The sequence below is a fragment of the Anopheles arabiensis genome, chromosome 2 (assembly GCF_016920715.1).
Source record: "Anopheles arabiensis isolate DONGOLA chromosome 2, AaraD3, whole genome shotgun sequence".
Lineage (NCBI taxonomy): Eukaryota > Metazoa > Arthropoda > Insecta > Diptera > Culicidae > Anopheles > Anopheles arabiensis.
In genome coordinates this window covers 74,565,440-74,592,008 of record NC_053517.1, presented here as the reverse complement: position 1 = coordinate 74,592,008, position 26,569 = coordinate 74,565,440, and the positions used below count along the sequence as shown (strand labels likewise).

At 48.8% G+C, this 26,569-nt stretch overlaps 1 protein-coding gene across 2 annotated transcripts; it reads right to left on the bottom strand.

Annotated features, from left to right (window-relative positions):
* Window positions 1-890: 890 nt before the first annotated feature.
* On the bottom strand, window positions 891-17,438 carry LOC120893334 (acetyl-CoA carboxylase). Of its 2 annotated transcripts, XM_040295139.1 has the most exons (11): window positions 17,111-17,438; window positions 16,397-16,919; window positions 10,192-10,309; window positions 6,077-9,276; window positions 5,729-5,991; window positions 5,492-5,654; window positions 3,305-5,424; window positions 2,952-3,226; window positions 2,526-2,867; window positions 2,304-2,438; window positions 891-2,223 (listed from the first exon to the last, which is right to left on the bottom strand). In XM_040295139.1, the coding sequence occupies exons 1-11, from the start codon at window positions 17,277-17,279 to the stop codon at window positions 2,092-2,094; spliced, it is 7,440 nt and encodes a 2,479-aa protein (XP_040151073.1). In that variant the 5' UTR covers window positions 17,280-17,438; the 3' UTR covers window positions 891-2,091. The 2 variants fall into 2 exon arrangements, with proteins under 2 accessions (XP_040151073.1, XP_040151074.1); XM_040295140.1 differs by lacking the exons at window positions 16,397-16,919; window positions 17,111-17,438 and adding an exon at window positions 12,038-12,672.
* Window positions 17,439-26,569: the final 9,131 nt, after the last annotated feature.

Here is a 26,569-nt window from a genome sequence, read left to right as displayed (position 1 = left end):
AACTGTGCAGGTTCAGGAGACAGGAGACCCTATTTTGAGACGGATACTCCAGTGTTTTAAATTAGTACAATGTTGTCAAGGCGATGAAGGACGCACAAAACGAATACAATTTAGAAACGCAGTTCGCGACTTGTCATGTTCGTTACGATCACAGACAGCATTGAATTACGGCTTGGTTACGGCGTCGTCAGCCTGGTCATGGAAGCTCAACTTCTCATGAAGGAGCACTCCAAGATCCCTGACTCAGTTCTAGAGATCCCTGACGCTCAAGTATAGAGCTGTCTAGTGCGTAATCGTACCGAAGCTGCTTGGCCAGTGGCAAGGCGTAAGGAACACTATCTAAAAGTTGCCATGTTGTCCTTGTACATGGCATCGACCTGAAGGTCGTCATCGATGGTTCTGTGGCAGAGGCTAACAAATTCGACGAGGTTCGTGGTAGTTAAGCGATTGGAATGGGTTTGGGGTCACTTTCACGTTAAGGATATTCTCATGATCCTGCAGAGTTCTAATAAGTTTAGGCCATACTCCAGGAATGAGGCAAGTTTAGTACCAATTGTAGGTTGAGATTAGCTTTTTTAAACTAGAAATCAATTTCAGCTTCAAGGTATAGAAGGAAGTTCAGATTCAGAAATGGTTCAAAATGTTTGCCAACCCTAGGACCAGGGGATCCAGGATGAATTTGGAAGTATCTTTTGAGCTATCTAAGAGGTATTCATCAAAATGCTACTAAAAAAACACCATTTAGTCCTCCACTCAGATCCAATTTTGTAGTCCATCAATCCATAATTCCTAGATCGTTAAGGCCAGATTTTGAGGTGTTGGTACAGTACAGTACAGGAACATTGCATTTCTTTCATATTAGCAAAATGATATTATCTCAATCCCGCCTCCAATTTAGGTTTACGAATTTTATTCTGAAGCCATTTTGCATTGCCCTAAAGAAACCGAGTTCCGCAGGAAGTGATCGGCAGAGACCCAACTTAACTAGATACATCTTCATGTTAACCAGAGCACGACGGAATTCCGATAGTAGTACATAGTACGAATAGTGAATGAAACCAAAATTAACGTAAAGCATTACCTTAGCACTATCGGGACGAATCCAGAACAAAAGCCCATCCATTATTACTAACAGGAGCAACTAACAACTAATCTCTCGTTCCTTCTAACAACGAACGTACCCTACCGTCGCGTAACTCAGTACAGTCTAATAAGAACGAACCTACAGGCAAAGTTTTGTTTTTCTTTTTTATAGTTCTCCACGGCTTCTTTTGAGACTGCCCTCCTTTCCTTTAGTACCTTATTAGCACGAATTAGGTTCAATTAGTAAACGTTTAATTATTTCAATTTTTAATTCGCGTTTTCGACCGTACCAGTTCCAACGTGAACATTTGTGTGTGTGTGTTTTGTTTCTTTGTTTCTGTGGTGGTTTGTGTTAATATGTTCGCGGCGTGTCCTCCTTTAGTGCTTTAAATGAAGTTTCAAACCCTCTATGCACGCGTGTTTCGTGCAACAAAGGGGTGAATCTTCGCATCTCCTAGACATTACCCATGTACATGCTACGTCACCTGTTTGCTAATGTGCGCGTGTTTAATGGTGAGTTTTTTTAGGTGGCGAAACAGCGGATTTGTTTGTTTGTTCAATGCTTTCGCTAAAGCGTGTGTAAAGATGTTGCCACCTAAATGACGACAATGACGAAGAAAAAAGCGCACCCTCACTCTAAAGGCGTTAGAAAGAACCTGTTGCGTACAATCTAGTGTGCGAAATTGAATTGCGTTTTTTAATTGCGTATTAACAACGATCCGGCGATCGTAGACGCGGCAGCAACTTGGAGGAGAGCTGTTTCAAACTGTCCCTTCTGTCCTTCCCGTTCGCCTTTCAACACGTGTAAATATTGTTCAATTCTAATCTAACAATTTATCTCTGAGTTCGCTAAATGTGTGTGTGCTCCTTCGCCTCAGCATCCTTCTATCCTACGATCGCTGCTCAGTAACTTGTCTTTGCTTGCTTGCTTGCTGCTTGGCTGACAGAATATGATCAGGCTTAACGTCGTCGCTTCGAGCGCTTCCGTTATGTACAATTGTTACGTTGTCATCCAAGGCTTGTGTGCTCCTTATCGTTGAAATCTAGCTGAGCGAGCGTTTTGACCACCTCGCCACGCTGTGCGGGCGACAGAGACTGACAGAGACCGACTATCGCATCGAGCGCTGCTTCCGGACAGTCCTAATAAAAAGGATTAATAAAAAGGAAGATATTAAATCAGTCGTCTACAAGGACAGCCGCATCTGAAGAGATCTACTTACGCTTAATGATTCCTGAATTTGTGAGATTATTGCGTCCTTTTTCACTGCGTAGATATTGCGCAGCACGGTCGAGTCGGTACGCTTCTGGTTTTCCAACCATTCCACAGCCGACTCGTTTGCTTCCCAGCGGTATGCCTGACGAGAGAAAGGACACCATATGTTGTATATTAAATTCCGCATTTTTCTATGCGCTGGACTGCATTTCAGGCATCAAAAACTTACCTCCGTAGCTCCCATATCCTCCACGAACCATCTGCGCAGCATCGATTTCGCCTGACCCACCGACAGACCTTCCTGCGCCTCCAGGATCTGCTTGATGAAGTGTTCCTCCAGCAGCAGCCGCCGCATGCGCCAGTAGATCCAGGTGCGCGAGTTGCGCCACGGCACGATTTCACTGATGCAGCCCTTCTCCAGCATTCGCTCGGGCGTATCGTGCAGGTCGGCAAAGTGTACCGCCACCGGATGGTAGTTCTGCAGCAGCGCGTTCGTCCGGGCCTTGATTTTGTTCTCCAGCTCGGCCACCAGCTCCTTGTTTTCACCCGCGGCCGCCAACTGGTTCTTGAGCTGTTTTTTTGGGCAATAGCGGAAGCATTAGCATTGAAGCAAGATTGAGCATTGAAAACAAAGCAAAAAAAGGTGACCGCTTACCTCCAGCACGGTCGGATCGAGACGGTGAATGGTTTTCACAATGTCCTTCTCCTTGTACTTCACCTCGACGATACCTTCCGGCTCGAGCACACCGGCGCGCGATTCCGGATCGGCGTACGTTTCCATGTAGCGTGGATTGATGGTTGGATCCAGCACGGCCCACGCACCGCCCCGCAGTTCGGCATTCGGGGGCAGATAGACGATCACGGGCTGCTTGTACTCTCGCAAGCCGTCCACAATGTAAGCACCAAACTTGACGATCTGTTCGTACATATCTGTGGGGAACGAAAAACGACGGAAAATTGCATAAAGCGAGTGCATCTTTTAACGTTTTTAATTTAATCGTTACGTACCCTTCTGTCCGCCGGAGAAACCGCGCCAGTTGGCAAGGATAATTAGCGGCAGCTCTTCGCGCCCAAAGTCCTTGATCGCCTGCGCCGTCTTGAACGACGAGTCCGGGAACCACACCTGGCCGGCCTGCTGGAACGTTTTCGCCTCCGAGTCCAGGTTGGCCGGATCGGCCGGTATGGTCACCTCGACGGTGCGCGTCTCAACCGCAATCACCCCGACCGGGATACCGCCCAGCTTGGCCCGACCCGTCACGACCGTCTGGGCCCACGGTTCCATAATTTCCGCGAACGTGCCGCGATCGAAGAAGCCCGTCTCCCAGTCGGACGGATTGGCAGGGTTGTACCGGCCCGCCAGCATCCAGCGCGGATCGTACGGTGCCTTGGTGGGCGTGAAGTCGATCATACGCTCGATCGGATCGCTCGGCGACACGATCGGCAGGATGCCGCCGCGCGCATTCGGAATGTACGACAGCCAGTGCAGGATCGTGTACACCCCGTCCAGGTCGAGCGTTTCCGTCTTGTGCGTGACGCCGTTGTTGTACATGATCTGGATGCCGCCGAGCTGATTGTTGGACGCGTACACCTTCCGGCCGAGCAACTTGTTCAGCGCGGCGAAGCCGGTCAGGATGATGTGCGAGTTGTCGATCTGGATGACGCGCTGGCCGAGCCGCACCAGGTACGAGCCGATGCCGATCGTGCGGCACGTCACCATCGAGATCGTGACCACGTCCTCGTACGCGCGGGACGTTTCGCCCGCAATCATGCCGGCGTACCGGAGGTTTTCCACCCCGAGCCCGTCCGTTTTGCCGATGATGTCCGTTATCTTGTAGCGCGGCTCGCCCTCGTCCTCGATCAGTATCGCGCGCACCGAGTTGCTGTTCGCGATCTTGCTGTAATCGTCCGTGGTGAGGTACAGATACTTGAAGCCCTTCTCCGGCTCCTCCGGGTCTTCCCAGGCGACCTTGAACAGCGACTTCACCTCCTCGGCCAGCCCGATGCGGGCCCCACTGTTGACCGAGATGTAGATGCGGGGACACTTGCGCTGGCGTGACAGCTCGGACGCCTTGTAGAACAGCAGATCCTCCTGCGGCCCGAACGATCCGATCAGATAGGTCAGATCGTTCGCGATGACGATGATCTCGCGCCCGTTGGCGAACTCCGGCGTCGCGAGCACGATGCGCCACGCCACCATGCCGACGTTGTTCTCGCCCGGCAGCCGCTGGATCTCCTCCAGGCTGTCGCCGTTCAGCACCAGCTCGTTGCACTCGAGCAGAATCTTCTCCGGGATGCGGATGTCCTCGGTGGGACGCGCCTTGGAGAACTCCTTCCACAGCCGCTCCGTCATCTGGCGGAACATGTCCGGTATGTCGTACACGTACGTCGTGCCGTTCGACTGCGCCTGGAAGCGCTTCTGCTGCAGGAAATCTTTGGTCATGTACGGGGACGAGATGGGCAGGCCGTGCAGCGGGCCCTGCCGGCTACCGTACGCCTGGAACTTGATCACGTGCGTCTCCGGATCCGTCACCTCGGTGTACATGGCAATGTCGAGGAAGTAGCCGGAATCGTTCGCAATGCAGAGCCGCACCGAGGTGGTCGGCGACTGGGGCGTCTGCCGGATGACCATCTTCAGCTCGGCCTGCAGCACGCGCAGCTTCCAGAGCCGCGGCCCGTACCGCATCACCATCTTCGTGACCGATTCCTCGATCTTGGCCGGATCCATGATGACGGTCGGGACAAAGTTGAGGAAGATGTGGTTGCAGTCGGTGCGCTTCGCCTGCGGATGGGAGAACGCCACCTCCAGCTCGTCCATCGCCTCGAGCAGCACCCGTTCGCCCTCGTTCTGCAGGTACTCGAACGACGCCTCCTTGGTGATGAGGTCCGAGTGGCGTATGATGGACCGGATGAAGAAGCGGAAATCCGTCACCTCCTGGCCCTTCGGCACCTTCGCCCGCCCGAGGTAGAGGTGCATCTTCTGGTTGGCCGTTGGCAGCGCCTCCAGGTCGTACGTTTTCATGCGGTTCAGCTCCAGCTGGAAGGCGCAGGCCGGCTCGAGATGCCGGTAGATGCGATCCTCCTCGAACTGGTCGCGCGCACGGTAGGTGAAGAACTTCGGGAACTGTCGCCTGTGGAGAGCAAATGTAAATGTTTAATTCTGTGTCGTTGTTGCTCATTGGCCAATTGTGAACCTACTTTTTCAACGCAGCGAAGGTGATGCGTCTTACACGGCGGCTCAGCAGCTCCTCGCGGTGCAGATTGCAGAACGAACCAAACACTTGCTCCATCTGATGGTCCTCCATATCGCCCATGTCGCGCACGGCAATGCTCAAAATATGGATCGCATCCGACGGCCTCGCTAAAGAGAGTAAACCGCATGAACATTAGGTTTTTTTTACAAAATGTCTGCATTTTTTTAACAAAATGACTTACGTGCGGCAGCTTCACTCTCAACGGCACGATTCACCTGATCGGAAATCGAAACGTTAATGGACGTGCTCATCCGGCGGTCCGAATCGCCCCCATCGACGGCCTCCAGCACCTTCGGATTGACAAACACCGGCGACGCGTAGTCCTCCAGCAGGTCCAGTATTTCGTCCGAATATTGATTGAAGTGCTCGAACGAATCGAACGCGGCCATGCAGCCGGTGCGCATGAACGAGTCCGGAATGGCGTCCGGGTCGTTACCTTCCGAGCTGTGCAACAAAGCAGAATCGGAATTTAGTTCAATGTTACTTTGCTTCTTCAATAAAAACCCTAAACAGCGCTTCCGTAACTTACTTGTATCGATTCGGATGAGCCGTCGGTAGCAGGAACTGGAAGTGCACCAGCGGCACCTCCCCGGACAGCTCGAGATGCTGCAGGCAGGTCAGCTCGTACGACGTGTACGCGCGGCGCACGTACACCTCCAGCGCCGCATTGCACACGGCCCGGTTCGAGTGGTAGAAGAAATCGTGCAGTATGTCGAAGATCGACGTCTCCGACTGGATCAAGCGCTGCAGGTTCTCCGGATGGAAATCGTGCCCGTACATGTCGACCGCGGACAGGAAGATCGACTCCATCTGATTGTGGCGCAGCTCGTACGCGGGCTGGTGGGCCGCGATCAGCACCTGGCGGGCGCGCAGCGCCACCCGCGAGTGTTCCGCCCGGTTGAGCGACGTCAGCTCGCTCAGCGTAGCGGCCAGCTCGTCCGTCAGCCCCGGCTCGTTCGCCCACAGATGGTCGACCAGCAGCGTCACGAGCAGGTTCTTCTTCGCCACCTGGCTGTGGGAAAAGATCGTGCCCACCACCACGTCCATATCGTCCTTGTGCTTTTCCCGTATCGCCGCCACACACTTGTCGTAGTGGCCGTGCTGGAACTGCGACTCGACGGCGTAGTACTGCTTGAGCAGCTCGTGCACTGCCGCCTTCATGCGCCCCCGAATGCCGTTGCGGTAGCGCTGCACCAGCTGCACGATGCCCTGCGTGGTGAGGAAGAACACGTCCCGGTCGGCCCGCTTCTGCAGCGTGGCCGCGTGGCTATCGATCACGCTCGCGATCATCTGCGACGGGAACTGGGCCAGCACGCTCGTAATGTTGCGCTCGTACAGCTGCATCAGCTTGCGGATCTTCTTCTCCACCGACACGGGAATGCGGCCCGAGATCGAGGCAATCACCTCCTGCAGCTCGAGTAGCGGCAACGAAGGGTCGCGCAAGCTGAGCATAAACTTTTCGATAATCTCGCGCAGCCGGGGCGCATTGTACGGGTCCGGCAGACAGTAGCCGGCGAGCGTGTTCTCCAGGATCGTTTTGTAGCACGAGTGGATGCGGTTCAGCTTTTCCGGTATCTGCACGTGCTCGCTGACCGGCCACGGGTTCTTGTACGGCTGCGCCTTCGTCACGAGCGACGGATCGTCCAGCTCGAGGTGTCCGATGAGGGTGCCCGCATCCAGTACGGCCCCCGGGCGGCGCACGAACGTTACCGTGCCCGCCTCGTTCGCCTTCAGCGTCATCACCATCTTCATCACTTCGATTTCCGCGTACGCCTGGCCCTTGGAGACGTGCGCACCGTCCTCCACCAGCAGGCTGATCACCTTGCCGGCCGACGGCGACCGCAACAGCGACGGATCGTTCTCCTTCTCGAACACGCACGTCTGGTTGCCGATCACGATGCGGTACCGATCGACCTCCTCCTTCATGTAGGTCGTGTAGCTGGAGCCTTCGAGCGACAGCAGCATGCCCCCGTCGGACAGCCGGTGCACCTCCACCTCCTTGAACGACCCGTTCATCACGAGGAAGTACGTGTTGGGCCCGCTCTTGGCGGCCTGCACCTTGTACCGCACGCCCTCCGCAATCAGCTCTACGTCGACCACGTTCGTCAGCGTGTTGGCCGCCTGTATCTGGCCCTTCTCCATCGAGCCCTTGAAGCTGGCGAACGCATCCGTCACCTTGCGGTCGGCAATGTGCAGCGCACCGCACACCACACCGAGTATGATGTCCGGCTTGTCCGACTGCACCCGCTCGGCGATGAGCGCATCCAGCCAGGCCGTGTCGATCGTGTTGTCCAGGAAGCTGTTCGTCTCCAGCAGCGTGATCAGATACTCGACCGTCGTCCGGAAGTCACCGCGGATCGAGAGCTCCTTCAGCGCGATCACGAGATTCTCGCGCGCCTGCTGCCGGTTCTCGCCCCACGAGAAGCAATGCCCGAACTGCGAGTCGGCAAACTCGTGCAGCCCGCCGGACGCCGCCACACTGAAGTACCCCCACACGTTCTTACTCGAGCGGAAGTTCAGCTCCTGCACCGTGCCCGAGCTCGGCTTGAACCCTTCGTCCGGATTTTCCGACGTGATGCGGGCCGCGATGACATGCCCCCACGGCCGTGGCTTCTGGCTCGGACAGTCGAAGTCGATCACGGTGCTGCCCCACGGGCTCTCGCCGTACAGCAGCCGGATGTCCTTGATGCGGTACAACGGCACGCCCATGCCGATCTGCAGCTGACAGGCGGGCAGATTCACGTCCGCCACCATCTCCGTGCACGGATGCTCCACCTGCAGCCGGGGGTTCAGCTCGAGGAAGAAGTACTTGCCCTCCGAGTCGTACAGGTACTCGACCGTGCCCGCGCTCACGTACCCGACCATCTTCGCCAGTCGCACCGCCGCCCGCTCCATCTCCTCGAACACAGCCGGATCGGCGATGACGGCCGGCGCCTCCTCGATGATCTTCTGGTGCCGGCGCTGGATCGAGCAGTCGCGCCCGAACAGGCTGATCGCATTGCCGTACTGGTCGGCCAGCAGCTGCACCTCGAGATGGCGGGCGCCGCGCGCCAGCTTCATCACGAAGATCGGCGACCCGGGCACCTCCGCCTGCACCTGCCGGAACAGGGCGGGGAACTCGTCCGGCGAGTCGACGCGCCGGATGCCCTTGCCACCGCCGCCCTCGGACGCCTTGATCATGACCGGGAAGCCGATCTTACCCGCCGCCACCAGTCCCTGGTCGGACGTGGTCACGCAGCCGCGCGCAAACAGCTCGCTCGAAATCTTGATCTTCTTCCCGCTGTACTGAGCCTTCAGCTCCGAGCCCGACCACGGCAGTGTGGGAATTTCGGCCGTCTGCGCCACGATCGAGGACGCTACCTTGTCGCCGAGCGCCCACATGGCCCGCTCCGGCGGCCCCAGAAACACCAGATTCTTCTTGTGCAGCAACTCCGGCAGCTTCGGGTTTTCGGACGCGTGGCCCCAGCCGGCCCACACCGCCTGCACCTGCGTGCGCAGCGCAATGTCCACGATCAGCTCCACGTTCGCGTAGTTGTTGTTGTTCGAGCCGCCCGGCACGGGCACGTAATGGTCCGCCATCTTGATGTACTCGGCGTTCGCCTTCAGGTCTTCGGGCGTCACCATCACCACGAACCGGACCGCGCGCTCATTCTTGAACATCTCGTACGACCAGCGGCGGATCGAGCGCATGCACTTGACCGCCGCGATACCATTGTTTGCGATCAGCACCTGCGGGGTTGAGAAAAGGAAAAGTGAGCAGTTGAGATGAGGGGCAAGCAAAACAACAACAACAACAAAATCGATCCGGCTCTACCCAACGAGCAATGGGAGCGATCTTTTTCACCGCGCAAAATGTATTATTGTGTAATTAGTCGGTTACGCGGCGCACATGACGATCGCGATACTGTGCCGATCGCGACGCGGTGTGCAAACAGTCGGAGTGACGAGGCGGTTTTTCTTACCTCCCCCAGCCAGAGGGAGTAATGCAGCAATAAATTGCTCCGCGGCCCGTGGCGAGAATTGTGCGTGGAATGTCAATGCGATGTGTAATGTGTGGTTGTACCGATTGGATCATACTTTTTTAAAACGCGCCCGTAAGGTTATCAACGTTTTAGCACACGTTGTACTAAAAACCACAAAGCAGAGGAAAGCCTTCCCAAACGCTGGCTGAAGGTGATCGTCGACACGCCTGATGGAATGCTGACTAATCGAGCTTCCGACATGACCTTTAAGCGGCGATACATTTTCCCTTGCTCATGGTGTGCTCATTGAATCGAGGAAAAGTCTTTGCAAAGACAGACGCATTTATATGAACCACATCCGCCGCAGCAGCAATGATACAAATTATACCATTAGTGGAGTTATTTTTGTTGAAAAGGTAGCAACCATTTTTTTCCATTCCATGCATTAATAACCGTAATTGCTCACAGCTACTACAATAAGGATGATAACTTGTACCAGTGCTCCTAACAGCCGCAATTACCGCGCTCGACATTGAGCGATAATCCTCCGCGAGGTGGTCGCAAAAATAAAGGGCCTTCCGTCACGCACACGTCATAAAATCATCCGACAATCGTTTAAAATTGGCAAAGACACGCTACTCCCATCCCTCCTCGGGGTTTGTGTTTCCATCGACGATCGTACCTTGTTGATCACACGCGTACCGTTAAATTTCTTAACGAACTCCTCCGTCGTCGATAGCACAAAGTCACGTTCCTGGCCACGCTGCAGTCCCAGTCCCGTGCCATGGGACATACTTGGCCTAAAAAGAAAAAAAGTGAACGCAGAAAGGTGTTAGAAATCGATGTACAAACATATTTGCAAGTAGTACACAGTGAAACATTAAAAAAGAAGGCGAGCCCCATCCATCAAAGAGACCGCCCTTTTGGGAGGTGGATAAGAACAGAACTTGGGTCAATTTCGAAAACGACAAACAACAACCACAACACTAACCACATCATCCATCCCGTCTCGGTTTGCGTTTCCGCACTGTGCCGGGGAACTACATCCGCATCCGGGCTAGCGAGACCGGGGTAAGGGAATGGAGGCTGCGCTTCATTGAGTCGACCACGGCACAGCAACGTATCCAGCACGGTAAGAACTTTGCTGCCCGCTTTTGCGTGTTTCTCTTTCATTTAAAACTTTGTTCTTCTATTGGTAACCGAAATGGCGCAAAACAACAAAAAACTTAATTTGATTTGGGAAACTTTTTAGCACGTTTTACACTTTAAGACATTGCACGGAGATACTGCAAACGGCTCGGTAGTAGCCCCGCCGCAAGCTTATCACACAAGCAGCGAAACAATGGCAAGTTTCGAAAACAACAACACCGAAACGTCTCAGCCGAGGACCTTCCAAGCACTGTGGGATGGTTGCAAAATCGGTCGCTTAACAGACCAGCACAAGTACCCCACCCGAAGACCTCCAGCATACACACAGACACACAAACACATTTTCGTTGGTTCACTTTCGACTGGGTAGCGTTTCAAGGCAGTACCATTATTACGGTACCGGAGGTTCGGGGGTTACCACCAGGCGCAGAGGCGCAGGGGGAAGGCCCATCAATATGAGCATCTTTGCAAAGGGGCAGGTGGGCATAGGTGGGCAGGCAGGCAGCACTGTAACTCGTAACTCCGAGGCTGTTACGCTAACCGTCACTGTTGCACAAAATCTTCAAAATAGATGAACCGCCGCACGAATATGTGTACCGTGTCGTACGCGCGTACGGAGGGGGAAGACGAACAAGAAAGGGATGACCGTCGGTGGCGGTGCTGTTGGTTGGCTGCTGTCATTTGAAGGTCTGGTACGGTCGCACGGGCGGTTCGTTGGACCGTAATATCGAAACCGACTGTCTCTATCGATACCTTTCGGAGGTCGTTTGAGCTGATTCCAAAGCGTCAATCGATACATCGGGGGAGAGAAGGAGGATTTATAGCTCACGCAATACCTGCTAGCGACGAATATTGCACACGTGTTCAAGATGACGCTGATGATTATAGTGTAAAGTGTACAAATGAGCAGAAAAATCTCGATCATGTTTATAGCGATCGATTACATTACACACGAAAAAGACGTAAACTGGATGGAGACGAGCGAGAGCAAGATTTGCATATATATTGGACAGTATTCTCTATGATTCGGGAGCAGCCCGATGGTCTGTTGAATAGACGCGCCGGTTCGTACAAGGCGTTAACTGGTTCAATCCCTAACCTAACCCGTTTCTTTAGCAGTAAAGGCTGACTAATTGATTATCGCCATATCGTGGGTGTAGAAGAGAAGAATCTCTTTCGCGCAGACCAGGCAAAAAACAGCCTCAGGTTTATAAATTTCACAATGACATGCAATCCTTCTCAAAAAAGGAGGATTATTGTTGATGCTTCTAAAATCTGCTTGGTTGATGAATCACTTAACTATATTTTTTACATTTTTTAGCATAACTCAACCAGAATTTCCACCAAAAAAAAAAACAAAACAAAACACAAATACTAACTTTAAACCACCGGACACGGACAGATGCAGCGTGTTGGCCAGCGGCACCTTGAGCCCATCGCCACCGGCCCCACCATCGTGCAGCAGGGCGGCGGTCGGGCCGCTGATGTTGCCACCAACTCCACCACTGTTGTCCTCGCTGAAGCTGCTGCTGGCGCTGGTGCTGCCGCTCGGGACCGCCGTCTCCAGGTTGATCACCGGTGGCGGCGGTTGCTGTGACGACGCTGCCATTATTTGCTCATTATCTGCGGTCGTGTTCCAGGTGCTTTCCTCACCGGTTTCTGCCAGCACGAATCGTTTGCTCGCTCTTCTCTTCAACATTATTTCCCGCGCGAGGGCGAGCAGCAGTACGGTCGAGCCCAACACTAGCACCACGGTGGTCGGTTTCGTGTTTTCGCAGCACCAGGACCACCACTCGCTGGCCACCGGACAACAGTAGCACGCAAGCCGGCTCACGGGGTGCCCAATATTTGCTTTTTTTCGCAAAACTACACGACAACACGCGGAGCAGAAAGCCGCTTTGCTCGCAGCAAGCGACGACGATGCACTAAACCCCACTTTCGGCGGTAACTTGTTGTCAAGACACACGGACACACACGGTTTCCACGCAAGGGGCGAATGTATTGATTTTGCTGATAAACTTCTTCCGCTGATTTCCGAGATTGCTGAAGCGGGGGGTCAGACAGAGAGAACGAGCGAGAGAGAGAGAGGGCCCGTGTATTTCGCACCGGTGGCGTGATAATTCAATCACGGCAAAATCAATATCTTTTGCACTTTCACTACTATTTCGCTATCACCAAGGCGGCAAAGGAAGGAAGACACCGCACACAGACACACACACTAACACACACCGACACACAGACGATGTCCTTTAGGGGAAAATTGAACGATAAAGTAAAACTATATGTTCCAGCAATGGGAGCCAGCGGTGTGTCTTCCCACTGGGTCACACAGCTCGGCACGGCTCGGCACTACATAAATCGATTGCAACCTGTCAAAGCCAGCTGACGCGACTTCTACCCAGTGCCCCGTAGTAGGGCTGTGGTAAGGGGCCACCCAGGGAGAAGAGGTGCATTCGCTGCTAATGGAAGGAGAGGCACACACACAATGATTACACAAGGAATCTGACCTACTGTCGATCGCGACACGTCAACGAGGCGGCGCGATTTTAACCGTCACTTTTAAATGCTGAGGAAAAAGTCCCTTTTCGGGCTGTTGTCGGTCGGTCGAACCATTCTACAATTTGCTCACCAAACTGGCGAGAAATGCACCAACGTTTTGTCAGTGACACGTAGTGCCCAAGGCTTCGGCAAAGCCAATCCAATCCAGAAAGCGCCCCGAAGGGAAAGCGGACACGCGTTCAACAAGTGCGCGGCGACGCTCCGGGCGGTTGTATCGCGTGATGTGAAAGCTTCTTTCGATTGTTATTGGGGGAACTTTTACATTTCGTTTTTGGGGATTTTTTTAAAGCTGGCAATCGAAAGGTTCTTCCATTCAGTGACGTTGGAGCTCGGTGGGTTGATCGCACGCGCAACGCGGATGTTCGCATGATGCAAACACAAGGCAAACCGGTCGCCATCGGGCCACATTCCGTGGCAGGTTGTTGTTACAGCCCTCGTGCCTGTCTTACATAATGTCCCAGGCAAGGTAAGGCTATCAAGTCGACGGATTAATTCATGGGGAGCTTTGAGCTTTTTTTTATATTTTCGGCTCTATCTTGAGTGCACTTTAAAGTAGATCAGAGAGCGATCGCCCGATCAGACCGGATAAATGACGCGGTTGTTTTAGTTTCTAATTTATTCTTTCAGCGGGTTTAGGTAAGTTTTCTATGATTTTACACAGACACATTTCCATTTTGTTACGGAAGCGCTCCAAGATGTATGCCAAATACTTCCCAAGGTCTCACAAACCACCGCCACCGTTGGGGCAAGGTGAAGATGAGCTCTAAGACGTTGCGCATAACATTGCAAAGACTGAAAAGCTCTCACAAACACACACACACACCTACAACCGGTTTTGGTCTGGTTGAGTTTTTGGTGAAGATTGTAAGCGATCAACCTAAAAAACGTCCAAAATCAGGTCCCAAGTTTCACCTGACGCGTGTGTTAATATATTGGAGACGTCGCTTCGGCTTCCTAGGGACGCTTCCATCGAAAAAAAAAACAACGAAACGGGCTAGTAACCACACCAACAAAAACAGCAACCAAAGCACTTAAACGACCCGAAACTTTCTCTCACCAGTACGCGCCCCGTACGCGTCGTGGCCAAACCGGCATGGAATACCGTTGCAACCTTAGGTTCCGTTAGTACTGGGCACACAGACACACAGGCACACACTCCAAGCATTTCAGCTTCAAAAACAAATTAGGCCACATTCCGTACTGGTGGACCGTCCCCCGCCCGCCCCGGAAGGGATTGAAAAGCAAATTAAAGGTTTAATTGTCTTCCTGCAGAAATTGCATCCCGTGGGAACTTGCGGAATGCTTCAGGCTGGCTATATGTCAGGCAGCAATCGATTTAGGTACGGCGTGCATAACACGAACGACGATAATGACCACATAAGCACACACACACAGTATAATTATAACCGGGTGGGACACTTCAGCTGTAATGACGGTGCCACGGAAAAACGCACTGGAAAACTCAAAGGCTTAGGCTTTATTGCATCACACGCCACGGCGCCACGCCACACCGCGGACACTGACACATACGATGATCCAAAGGGCCACACTGGTACTGTGGTTTGTGTGTAATGCGCGCGCGCGCCTCTATTTTCGCCACCAGCAGCCTGCCTTTGGGCCGCAGTACAGTTCCGGCACACTACCGAGATTGGCCACGTTTCACTCACAACTGATCGTTGAAGTCACCGAACCGAAAGTTCGGAGCCCCAAGCGGCAGCTCAACACGGCGATAGAGAGCGAGAGAGAGAAAAAGAGTGAGTCACGCCGCGAAACCGGAAAACAATCAAAAGCGCGAATCTCAACCTGCGCGATCCGAAAGCTTCGCCATGTGGTGTGTGGTGGGGCGATGTTTTGCCATGTCGAGTGTAACTTGAGATGGAATGAAAACAACAGACGATATAAAAAACCCACACACACACTGAGTGGTTCGTGGTTCCCTAAAGCTTCATTGAGAGAGGCTCCAAAACGGTGCGTGAAGGTACCGAAAGGTGCTCCAACTCGTGGAAAAAAAGAGAGCTTAATTGGCTGAGCGGCAGTGGATGGTGCAGCAGCAGCTGTAACAGGTGCATATGTGTAGGCTCTCCACTCTCTAGGTATGCACGCGTGCACTTGCCGAGCCTCGCACAAGGTGGCGATGGCTCACACTGTTGCACGCTCCCTTAGTCGGACGCAGAGTTAAATGCACTTCAACAGCAGCGCAACCTTCACGTGTGTGAAATAAACGTTGATATTGCGAGGCAAACTGCACGCGTGAATCTAATCGAACCGTGTTCGTTTATAGAAATCACACGCATCAAGCTTGGTGAAGGTTTCGCACTAAAGTAATAAGACGCTTATCGACATTGATCAATCCATTTGAATGTCCTGATGTTTTGTGATTTTCATCAAATGTTGAACTTCATTTCCCAAAGCTTGATCATCTTTCCAGAAGAATTGTTGAGATCTCCAAAACGAGAACTATTAACGTCATTACCAAAGGCGAAAGATCTTCGCAACAAGTATCTCCGTCAATACATGCACAAAAACTTATTCTATCATTTCAAGGATAGAAAAAATAAGCTTAAATTCTGCCCAAAAAAACACACTACAAACAAAGAACGCGTGAACGATAAGAAGGCAGAAAAAACCCGACGACACTTTAGCAGACAAATTGCTCGGCCCAACGAAAACACTACAAACTTGCGTCATTAAGCGGCATGAGTCTAAAGTCTCGCCATGAGTTCCGAACGTACTTCAGTGTCTCAACCCATCCAGCGTCATCATCATCATCACCACGCAGACAGTCAAATAGAGCTGGTCGCGTCAGCGCGCGTAAATAGACTTGGGCAGGCGGTAAGACAGGTAAGAGCAAAAACATCGAACCCTATTTGCACAGTTCGAGTACACACAGCACCCGGGAAGTTCGTACCTTTTGATGGATTTTTTGGTTCCGTTCGTGTTTGAATCCGCCTCAAATTACCAAAACATTGCGGAGAGTGAATTAGCATTGGCACAAGTCAAGCAGAACGAATGGCGGATTCGTCCGCGGACCGCGACCAGATTGCGGACGGGATGGTTTCGATACATACGCGCAAGTGACCTTTGTTTGGTGGACACATCTACTAACCAGAACATCGCACAAAAAAAGATATATCATTCTTAGCTGCCCCTCACACTCACAAATCGACAATGGTCCTTACCTTAAGCGGCGCCTTTTTTCCGTCAGGTTCATCTCGTAGGACGAAACACTGCGCAGACCGCTGCCGTTCTCCATCGTTTGCGGGAACGCATCGTTCGCCTCCAGCTCGTCGTCCAGCTGGCTGTCCTCCTCGCCGACGATGAAGCTGGCCCGCTCCTGCCCCGGAGCGGCGCTGCTGTTTTCCTCGCCCGTCGTTGCCGGGACCGAGTCGGTTGTGGTTTCCATCTTGATATGGTTATCGTTCGTGTCGACGGATTCGGTCTCAGCGCACCGCTCCTGCCGACCGTTTACCAAGCACGGACGGTCCTGGGGACGATTCAGTCGCTTCTGCTTTTGCTGCCGGCGTGGTTGCGGACGGTCGTAGAGGAAGTTGGCGTTCACGGACACCTGCTGCTTGAGCTGCTGTGCGACCAGCTCCACTGCTGCCGCGTCAACGATCGGCTGAGCCTGCGCGGAACCGTTGCCGTTCGTCAAAACTCCGATGGGTGGTTCTGTGTCACAACCGTCCGCAGTACTCGCGTCACCTGAAGCAACCGAAAGAAGACGAAACAAACACCGATTAAGAATATGAATTCAAATATTAAACAGTAATCTCAAAAGGCAGAAAATCATAATTAAATAATTATAACAACGGAAACACAAGAAACAATGACTCAAAGCAAGAGTGATAACAAAAAGGTTTGGTTTGAGGGGAGGGACATAAAAACCTACGTACAGGCTACCGTCCCTGCTTTTCCACGTGGTTCAGTAGCGGCCAGCAGTACGGTTACATTTCGCACCGCACCGTGGCGATCAACGGTGGACGATCCGGTATCGTCGGTCCACCAGTCGTACAGGAAAAGGTACGCAAACAGTATGACCCCGGCCACCACAAGGTAGATCATTTGGGCGACAGCAGTGTACGGCTCAAACCGTGACCGTGCGTACCCTTCGCACTTGCAGAGAGGTCAAATTGGACAATTCAAGCAATGCAAATCGTACGGAACACGGCCGTTTGTCAAGCGCCCACTGAAACGATACACTTCCAGCGCCGTCAACTCACGCCTCACGACTTCACGATGACGATTCGGAAATCTGTGAATTGAAGGGAATGACGTCAAAGGTAAATCGCTGTGTGCTTGCGGTAGGTAGGTATCGTTTTTGCTTGGGAAGATTTGTTTGATTACAATTTGTTGTAACTGACATACAGTTTGGTTTTTGTACAGTCGGAAATGTGTGAGAAAAGTGGCATTGAAATCAGTAAATACCTGTGGTTAGATTTAACGTCATTTTTTTCTAAGTAATCAGGAAGCTTAAGAAACTTAAGCGTATTCCTATTTCTAAAGAAAGGTTGCATGAGTTTTAATTAAATTTTATTCAACGAATGGTAAGCGCAAATTAATTCCGATTCGAGATAATGAAAAAATCTTCGATAAAAGTTTAAAAATCATAAATTTGAAAATTCCCTGAAAGATTCATTTATTATGAAAAACAAGAAATTAACAAACAATTAACAATTCCCGTAGGAATTTGTATTTATGAAAAGGAAGTTGTGAAACATAATTTGTGGAAGGAATTATAGAAGGAATATATAAATATTTAGTAGCTATATGTGGGTATATGTAGAATTATATTCCCCCTTATAACTTCAGTTTCTGGACGGTTTAGTATAGTAAGAGTTCATGAGTTTTGTCTATTCTGTTGTACAATTTCTATACATGTAGCAACTGCATTTCTTTGGAATGCAGCATTTTTTTCAGTCCCGTTAATTGTATGTTTTATCATGGACCTTGATACTTAACCCCCTGTTGATGTTCTGTTGCTACCAATCCAAAAGCCACTTGGCAAACACTTCTTCGCGCCGCTTTTGCGGTTCAAAGTTGAAGATTTGAAAGGAAAGAGATCTACAGTTTTTTACTCAACATTTGGGCTTTTGAGTGTTTATAGAAATATTTTGATTCTTCGCACGAACACCACATGTTATTTTGGATGCCACATCTATTGGCTTGAGTTGGTCTAAAGTTGGTAATGCCGTTTTCGCAACATTATACAACGGATAGCCGATCGGAACCCGAAACTCTAAGCATATAGTATATTTCTGCAGAAAATCATTTTCTGAAATCTTTAAAAGCTTATTTTAGCTTTAGTAGGGAGTTTTTGCACTTCAAATTTGAGTTTTAACAAAATTCTGCAATGTCCAACTAAAACAAATTGTTGGATGAATAATCGTTTTTTTTAATCTTTATTGCATTTTGTGAAATTTTGATCAAAAATCCTCCCCCCCCCTCCTCCAAGAAAGTCAAAAATCATTGGGAGGAATTCCTTCCGTTTAAAAACCGCTGCTCGAGACCATAAGCATAGTGCAAAATTTAATAATAATTGACTGATAGTTATATACAGCATAATTTCTTCATATTTGCTGAGTTTTGCCCTTTTTCTTAGATTTATCTAAGAAAGATTTATTTATAGTTTTTCTTAGATTTATCTTAGATTAATCATGACAGTAAATTTGTAAAACAAAATATTCAAATTATTAAAAAAAACTATTCCTTATTTGAATAATTCTTCATTGAAATTTCATATCAATACATTTTCAGGTAAGATTCAAACAACATCCACAAGAGTTGCATGAAATGGCATTAATGGTATATTCCCAAAGATACCATTTTACTATAAAAAAAATGTTATCCACTTAACGCTGACATCATCTATTTTTAATATGTATGTTTTTTTGTTGCTGATGGAATTTCCAAAAATGCGTTAGTAATTTTGGAACCACAGATTGAAAATAAAACCTAGAAAATACTACAAAAATGTTTAAAAACTCCAAAAAACGAAATAATTCTTGACCAAATCATGTGTTATGTTGTTAAATGGTATAAGTTTGAGCTTTGAAATCATGAAATAAACTCTAAAAAAAGTTACACATATTAAGTAGTAACAATGGAACCCTTAGAACAAAATGAAACTTCAACATTTTGCACACCTTCCACACGGTTGATTGCTCATCTTCGTTCACGGTCAACAGGATTGCCGGTCACACGATACGACGCAATGATCAGGCCACTCAGCAGCTCCCGTTGCAAAAGCAAGTGTTGATGAAGAGCGCGGGGTCAACCGGGAGTGACCGTTAATCGAACAGGATGATGAGGGCAGGCAGATTGCACATTATGTAACGCACGTTAGACCATGACCATCTACCATGGATGGTTGTTGCTATTTCCAAGGAGGGGCTCGATCTTGAGGAACGTTCTAATCGATCGCTTAGCAAGAGATTTTATTGTTGCATTAAAACAATTTTCCTTGTACCAAAACGAAGAATCATACTTCTCACAACGACACACACATACAACAGCACGATATAACGCTCAGATGATTTAACAGAAGCAAAAGGTTATTAAACCATCGCAACAATTCTACACGCATTAGCGATTAGTTACCCTTCAAAGAACACCGATATATACAGCGGAACTTACTATTCCGTTAGATCACTTTTGTATCATCCAAAGAAACAACACACACACATACACTTACTTCCGCAGCAAAACGGGTACAACAAAAAATCTTGCCGACTCGTTAAGCTTGCCTACCTTTGCTCGAGAAAGCGGAAGACCTGCTAGACTGCCACCTTAACGCAACCAATCCGCACGCGACGCCGGCTGGAGCGAAAATGATCTAGTTAAGCGAAAGTTTGACCGACCGGCATTGCCCGGGCCGAGAGATTGTTGCCCTGTTGCCTAGCAAAGGTCGACCGTGAAAACAATCCGCCCGGCCATCCCGAAGCGTGATTTAGAGAATGTGGATTGAGTTTTCAAGGCACGGAAAGGTCGTGCCCGACACATGCATCACAGCCCCGATGACGGTGGTGGTAGCATGTGTCTTCCAACCGATGCGTGCACTTCCATCGGGTCGAGAAGCATGTGCTCCCGAAGCATTAACCGTACGAGTGTGTGTGTATGTGTAAAGTACGGTTTTATTGTGAACAACTTCTATCAGTAGTGCACAGCTGCACGTCCCGGGATTGGGACACGATCGACGATCGACGGGCTAATCGCGTCGGAGGTAGGCATCGGTTTTCACCTATCGCGACCTTCGCCTGTGTGTTTGCCATGCCGCGTCTGCCATCAACGGTGGAAAGTGACTTCCAGCTGGTCCTCCGCGGATCTGGACAGCGGTCATCGTCAGCAGTTCAGACATGTGCCGTCGCGAGCTGCTGCCGTCAGCAGGGCACTGATAAGGCGTGGACGGTAGAAAAATGGACCAAAACAGTGCCGAGCAGATCCTCATCTTCCCCGGTTGGCAGGGCAGCTCAAGGTCGACGCGTTAAAAAATGGTACGAGGATCTAGATTAATTTCTTGGACCTATTTTGTTTTAAATGGAATATACAGTAGGTACTTGAGAGAAGCGATTTGAGGATTTATTCTTTATACGCTTATAGGTACGAAAAGGTTCATAATATTAATCAGCATAGAGTTGGGCCTCAGGAATCTTTCGTATAGGTGCATTATTATGAACCTTCACTAGTGAGTGAATCAATTTCCGAATCAAATTTCAAATTTCTTCAAGATTCAAGAATTCTGAATGCATCTCTAGTGCATCTCTAGATTCATGAATAATCTAGTGATTCATGGATATCCAAAGTACAAAGTATGTATCTCTAGTGATTCATGAATATCCAAAGTACAAATATTCATGAAAAAGAATCAACGATTCGAATGTCTTTACAGACTCACGAATGTTAGGGAATGTTACCCAAAATTACGTCGAAAATTAAGATAATTAGCATCTAATTTCCAACAAAGATGCTTGCTACAACTCTTGCAATCCAGTTGAATTCATCTGTAACACATATTTGATGTGAAGCTAGCATATTACACGATTCTTCCAACAGATTCAACACTTGGAATAACTATTTCCTTCATGGATCCTAATAATTATTCTTTATTATTGAGTTCTGTAAGAATTGTTGTGTTTTCAACCTTTTTTCACTCTTCGAAGATTCATTAAACTTTATATATTCATGAACCTCAAAATATGTGATTCGGATCGATTGACTCACTTTGATGTTTCTTTTAGATTCATGAATCTGAACCACAGTTACCCATCTCTAGCACCCATTAACTAATAGTACGCACTATTTGCTCTGTTACGCTCTCTTTTCCTGAGACATTATAAACACCTGACAGCTCGATTCCGGTACACTTGGCACAGAAACCGGATCGATTATGCAAACCATTTGTGACATGAGGATCGACATGAGGATCGTTAAGACTGGCGCTCATTTTTCAAATGCACATTCCATTCAAATTGAAAGGCAAAACGTCGCAAGAAACAATTTCCTCGCGTTTTGTACTTTGGCCATGCCGGTTGCAATGTTGACGTTCAAGATTCCACCCCAAGATTACAACGCCACAAGATCGAACCAGATCGATCGAACGATCATTGTAAGGTGATCGTAGGTATGCTTCAATGAAGCAAGCCTTGTTTTGCTGATTTACTGATACGGGAAGGACGATAAAGCACACACTGCTTCTTTCAACGCGAAGAATTGAAACTGGGAAGGCTAACTTCTTCATCGCAACAACAACAAAAACAACGCCCCAGAAGGTCTGTGGTCGCGGACAAAACAAAAACCAAATCAGGCGGCTTTAAAGTACAGCAGCAACAAGAAACGGATACCTCGTTTTACCTCGTTTCATTACACTGTTCGCACGAAACATTGGTTCGCCACTTTATGTACGGCACGCGATTTAAATGCACTGACCCCGGAGGTTTATTACGTGTGGTCGCTTTTCTTAACCTTCTTAAACCGAGATCAACCGACACTGGCAGGGGATTTTGCCCTCGCACTGGGGAGGGCGCAAGGACAAAAAAAAACCAACAGCAAGCAAACGGATCGAACGTGTTGCAGAGCGCGTTCACTCACTACACAGAGAGTAATGCTTCGAAACGCGACTGACCGAAATGGGTCTTTGCTGGTGGGTCAGAATGTCCGAAAAAAATCGTTACAACCCCTCCCAAACTGACCAATTACCATGTGGCAGACGGGTAATACGCAAATGAGCTGCGTACGCTGCGATGCAAATTGTAACGGTCAATAGCACGAACGAAGAAACGCTTCAGGTGTTCAAGAAGCAACCGTTCCGAGCGCAAAAGCGATTTAAAACATTTGCGATGGTAAATAGTTACAACATTCTTAGCCTTTTTAGTACTGACACTGCGCAGAAGCGATCCATTCCACGTGCTGGATAAGCTGGACGTTTTTAAACCTCTTCTAATTAAAGTAAACTAATTCATCATCCCATTACGACATCGTTTCCAAGCCGCCTGCGAACCTATCTAGGAGCATGGCACATTTGCGATTAATGCGCACGCTGGTAAGGCAAAGGGAAGCTCCTGCCCATATCAGCTGATTGCCATTTTGGTGATCGCTTTCTTCTTCTGCCACCACCACCACCACTTGACAGTCGCATTTGCACGACGAGCTCGGTTCGCACCCATCGCTGGAGTCTTATCGCGAGATGGCAACACCACACACGCCAAAGCTAAGCTATTTCGCCCCACTCGCGGCCGGACTTGCGGGGCTCTGAGTCTGCGGCAGGGCACAATCGAGACGGGGTGGTTTAAAAATTCTCTCCCGCCGTCGGTGGCGTGATTCGTACCATCATGATAACAAGCACTATTATCTCCTTCACGGGCTGTAAGCTCCAGGGCATGCACGAGAATACACACACACACACACAGCCACACTTTGGCACGCACGGCAAGAATCAACACACTGCGACGCACATACTGATGTTCTTTTGTCCGCGGATTGTGTGCACGTTAACTATCCAAATTTGTGATTGATACTAATGTGTGAAGCAGCTTTGCGCAAGAGGCTGCCCACAATGCAGCAATAAGCCGCCTTACCCAACCGCCTTATCAATTTCCGGGCACAATGTTTGCAATGTCTTCGCTGCGAGCGCGAATTAGATGGCGCGATGCGTAACGGCTAATACCGGCCACGGGGGGGCGGCTACGCACCGGTGGCGCGACACTTACTTAGCTGCTGGTGCGTCTGACCACTGTCGCTGACCACCGAACCGGACCTAGACCAAAACGCTCCCGTTGTGCTGCCTTTGCGCTACTTTCACGGGCCACGACTGAGCTGTGGTCGATCGCGCTTGGTACCGATGAGGCCCGCCCGGCCGGCCGTAAATCGCAAAACAAAGCAAAAACAGTTCGGTTCGGTCTACTATCTATCTGGTCGGGTTTTTGGGCTCGGTCGACACCAATACCAACTTCGCTTTCCTGTATTTAATCGCGAATAGGGCGACATGTGCATGTCACTTAATCGGAATTGATTTGCTTGTTTTTTTCTTTTTTTTTTTTGCAGTGCATCGATTACAGTTACTTGATATAATGCAGGGTGTATCGCGTAGAAGAGAGAGAAAAAATATAAATTATCAGCTGTTATGAGTGCATTAATGATTGCGCTAAACCCTGCACATACTTATGAATTCTAAAGCTATCCTTCTGCTTTGGTGTAGTGTCAAGCTGAGCCTATTCGATCGGTATAACGGCATATCTTTTCTTCTTCAGTGGCACAACAACTATTGTTGCTCTGGGCCTAACCAATTCGCGTGTAAATGGGTTGCGCTATTATCTGTCGCCTAATCCACCTTTAAAGGACAGCAACCCAGTTGGAAATTGAATCACGTCCGTATTAGTGAGATCTAGAGCGTCTATCATAGCATCTTAGGGTTATCTCTTTTGAGGACCGACATTTTAATAAGACGCTAACTACTAAATTTAAATTGAAATTATGATAAACCTAAAACCAAATGAGATATATTTTTATATTGTTCATTGATTTCCTATGAATTTATATTGCACAATTTATGAATATAATATACATTCTAACGCTAGTTTAATGATCGTTTTGATTATTCTAATTTCTAACCGGTTACAAATTATTGTAGTACATACTAAATGTTGAACAAACCTCCAAATAATGCTAACTAAACGTAAGATCTATACCCCGTCTAACTGGCAATAACCTTAATGGACTAGATTTATACGATTTTTACGATACGATATAAATTAAAATAAATTTATAAGTATACCATTACATTAAATACCATGTTTTAATATGGTATTTGCTACAGCGTCGGAAATTCCATATAGTAATTGTAATCAGATATATCCTTACACCGGCATATAGAGTTAGCCTACAGGGATTTTCAGGAGTTTTCATAGCTGTGGTACACTTTTTTGACTGTTTCGTTCGTGAAATGAATTTAATGTAACGGGAATTAGACTTCATAGCACTCTTGTTGGACAAATCCAAAAGGAATTTCCAAGGAGCCTGACCAAAAAGGTTGCAATTTCCAACATATGGAGTTATTCTCCCATAAGAAAGAGTCAAGGAAGTGTCCCACGACTATGAAAACTCCTTGGAAAACCCTGAAACATTTCGGAGACATTTTCTTACAATGAGAAACATATCCATCGCATCCGTGTCTTATTTACATTCGATGAAACACATAGCCAAATGGTGGCTTTATCCTGTGTGTATTTGGTGAGTTTGATACTTCCATGGGTTGAACCCCAGAGAGCCGGTTTTCCATAACGAATGTTTACTACTATACGGTAAGATTAAAAATTAACTAAAAAAAGGAAAAGAAAGAGAAAAGGAAAACATTATGCATCTACAAACTAAAGTGCATAAAATCTACTGAACCTTACACTTACACCGATTCTACAGCAAAAACTACAGATTTAAACCAAAGAATAAAATATGTACTAAATTAAATAATAATGTACTTGGAATGTAAATATTCAAACTAATTACAATCTACTGATTCTACACACCCATAAATGTATTGTTATGCTACCTATAGATAACCTTCACCAAAAAATCATATTGTTTTTAATTGGAAATTATTTATCAAATTAAACAAATGATTACTCAAATTAAACATACAAAAAATAAATAAATATAAATCGCATAATCGCAATAAAATAAATAAACTCTTCATCAAATTTTGACTTTGAATAGATCCATTCAAACATTTGTGTATTCACATAACCACCACCATTTTTTAAATATATTATTTTCTTATGCTTTTAAAAAATCAATATACCAGACTTGGTTTTAAACAAAATGCATCAAAATATAACAGAAAGAAAAAGTCGCAACAGAAACCAGAACGTAAAAATAAGCTTTTTCCCGCGATCACCAACAAGATCATGAGCTGCCTCCGGTTCTTGTTCCGATCCACGTGCAACGGAATGAAAACAATCCCCCCCCCACCTCAAACTGTACCACCCACCATTGCCCTGTCCTGAAACTAGTTGGAACTGACGCGCACATCCACTAACACTGCAACTCCGATGCACATGCACCCGGTGGGTGGGTGGTGTGAGGGAGATCGATTCTGATAAGGTGTTTATTTTCACTTTGTTTACTATTTACACCACCTACAAAAAAAAACCGGTAACGGCGAACACTAGACGACAGATGAGTGACCTTGAAACGCACGCACACCAGCGCCACCAAGCCCAACGCGTTGCAAAATAGCTGAGCGTGTGTGCGGGTGTGTGCGTGAACTTGAGCAGTACGAGAAGTGGACAGAGCGATATTGGCGAATGCGAGAAAGAGTACACACGCTGTCACGTTGTAAATGAAGAGAAAAAGAGAGAAAAAATCAGTAAGAGATTAACAACACAGTACGAGCGCTGGTGGTGGTGTGCGTTGCACAATTTGCGTGTGTATTGTGGGCCGGCACTTTTGGGCACAGTGAGAGGGGGGGGGGGGGACTTTCTTACGAGCCGCCGAGGACCGTTAGCAAATCGTCGAGAGGATTGGGGTGAAATTGTATCTCGTTTATAACCCATTTGCACTACACTACGGCGCACTATTTGCGGTCCACTTGAGCGCGCAATCACTGACTCGGGAGAGGGGAGCTGCAAAAACGACACCAAAAGGGGCACGACAGCACGGCTACAGGTTCCTCCCCCCCCCTCCTCCGATCTAATTTCCCCTTGACGTCAGAGAGAGAGCAAGTTTGGCACATTCTGGTCGGGGCTGGCGAGCGAGAGTGCGCGCAGATGCCCATATCCATGTTTGATCTGATGACGCGCCGCCCGAGCATCGTACCATCGGCTGTGATTGGTCGAAAAGGCTGAGCCCATATTAATTGGGCCCAG

Bases quoted from the DNA above. Each gene is read 5' to 3' on its own strand.
- LOC120893334 (XM_040295139.1), bottom strand. From the start codon at position 17,279: ATGATCTACCTTGTGGTGGCCGGGGTCATACTGTTTGCGTACCTTTTC. The intron at 3,227-3,304 runs GTACGTAACGAT...CGTTCCCCACAG, and splicing joins TTTCTCCGGCGGACAGAAGG to ATATGTACGAACAGATCGTC. The intron at 2,868-2,951 runs GTAAGCGGTCAC...CCAAAAAAACAG, and splicing joins TCGATCCGACCGTGCTGGAG to CTCAAGAACCAGTTGGCGGC.